General features: G+C 45.7%; 1 protein-coding gene across 1 annotated transcript in view; it reads left to right on the top strand.

Annotated features, from left to right (window-relative positions):
• Positions 1–320: 320 nt before the first annotated feature.
• Positions 321–1,474, top strand: part of GDF11 (growth differentiation factor 11) — a 20,896-nt gene continuing 19,742 nt past the window's right edge. The window contains exon 1 of the mRNA XM_006093698.3: positions 321–329. Within this exon, the coding sequence (XP_006093760.2) occupies positions 321–329 (9 nt within the window). The remainder of the gene's footprint in view (positions 330–1,474) is intronic.

Below are 1,474 nucleotides of genomic sequence, written 5' to 3'. Positions count from 1 at the left end.
CCGCCGTAGATGCCAAGCTGTGCTGGGCACGGGCGTGGGGGGCCGACAGCGCCCTGACCTCACCGGCAGGCGGAACCAGCCTGCACTGAACGGGCCGAACCGCTGGTGGCGATGAGAGGCCGGAGGGGAGGACGGTGCTGCCTGGGCCCGGGGAGGAGAGAGCAGGAAAGGACTCCGCAGAGGGGGGACTCCGCAGAGGGGGGGGGGTGCTCTCCAAAGGGACTCCAGGGCCGGATTGCGCTCTCCGTTCCAGGGACCAGGAAGGGCCAAGTGGAAGGAAGGGCTCCATGGCAGGTTGGGATGGGCCCGAAGGCCGCGGGATGGATGTGGTGAGAGGTGGACGGAGGAAAGGTGGTCTGAGGTCAAGATTAAGAAGCTTTAGACCAGGGGTGGGCAACCTTTTTGTGAGTGCGTGCCAACCCTAGTTTTTTGAGAACATGTTACGTCTACTTGATATCTCTCAAGGTGTACGTATGTGAAGAACCTTGAAGAAATAATAAAATTCATTCAAGCGACAAAAACACAGTATACGATGATGAAAAATACATTTATTTTTTAATGTATACATGTACACTGATAGTCCGACAAAACTTTATGATTCCGTTTGATATTATCAGTGGGACTTTTGCTGCTGCATCACTGATGACAGATTTTACATCAGGTTTATATTTCGTGACCTTCAGAGATATGCACGAGCTACTACTTTCATCCGTCAGGCTACTCCTATTGCAAGACTTAACAAAATTCATCACTGAGAACAAAGATTCACAAGCGTATGTGGATGAAAACATGGAGAGTAACGCTGTTGCAGTTTTTTAAACAGAAAAAATTTTCTGGAATGGCATTCCAAGTCCTCAATAGTTCATTTTCGACACTATTGAAATTGCTCTTCCCCTCTCTCGTCAGTCCATGTCTGTGGTCTTTAAGATAACTTGTTATGTAAAATTATTTATCTAAGATACACCTACACTGAATTTATCTGAAAAATAAAAAAGTTGATATTAAGAAAAAAATTGTAAATGGAAGATTATAAGAGAGGGTTTCGCGTGCCAGCAAGAGTTACTGGCTTGCCATGTTTGGCACGCGTGCCAGGGGTTGCCCACCCCTGCTTTAGACAGATAACAACCAAGTATAATGTTAGGTCTTTGCTTGACTTTTTGAACAAACAAACTGTGAAAGATATTTTGGGAACAACTGGACAAATTTGAATGTGAACTGAGAATTAGACATGAGGACATGTTTTTGTTAGTTGTGATGATAGTATGATTATATGGGAAAATTACTCTATTTTTTAAAATATTTTTATTGATTTCTTTGAGAGAGAGAGAGAGAGAAATAAAACATTGATGTGAGAGCAGAACACCCATCGGCTGCCTCCTGCAACCCCTAACAGGGTACAAGCCAGCACCCTGGGCCTGTGCCCTGACCCCATGACCGGGAATCAAACCAGTAACCTTTCAGTGCGCAGGGTGAC

Source organism: Myotis lucifugus, unplaced genomic scaffold, assembly GCF_000147115.1.
Source record: "Myotis lucifugus unplaced genomic scaffold, Myoluc2.0 scaffold_119, whole genome shotgun sequence".
NCBI classification, from domain to species: Eukaryota; Metazoa; Chordata; class Mammalia; order Chiroptera; family Vespertilionidae; genus Myotis; species Myotis lucifugus.
This window is presented reverse-complemented; position numbering and strand designations above follow the sequence as displayed.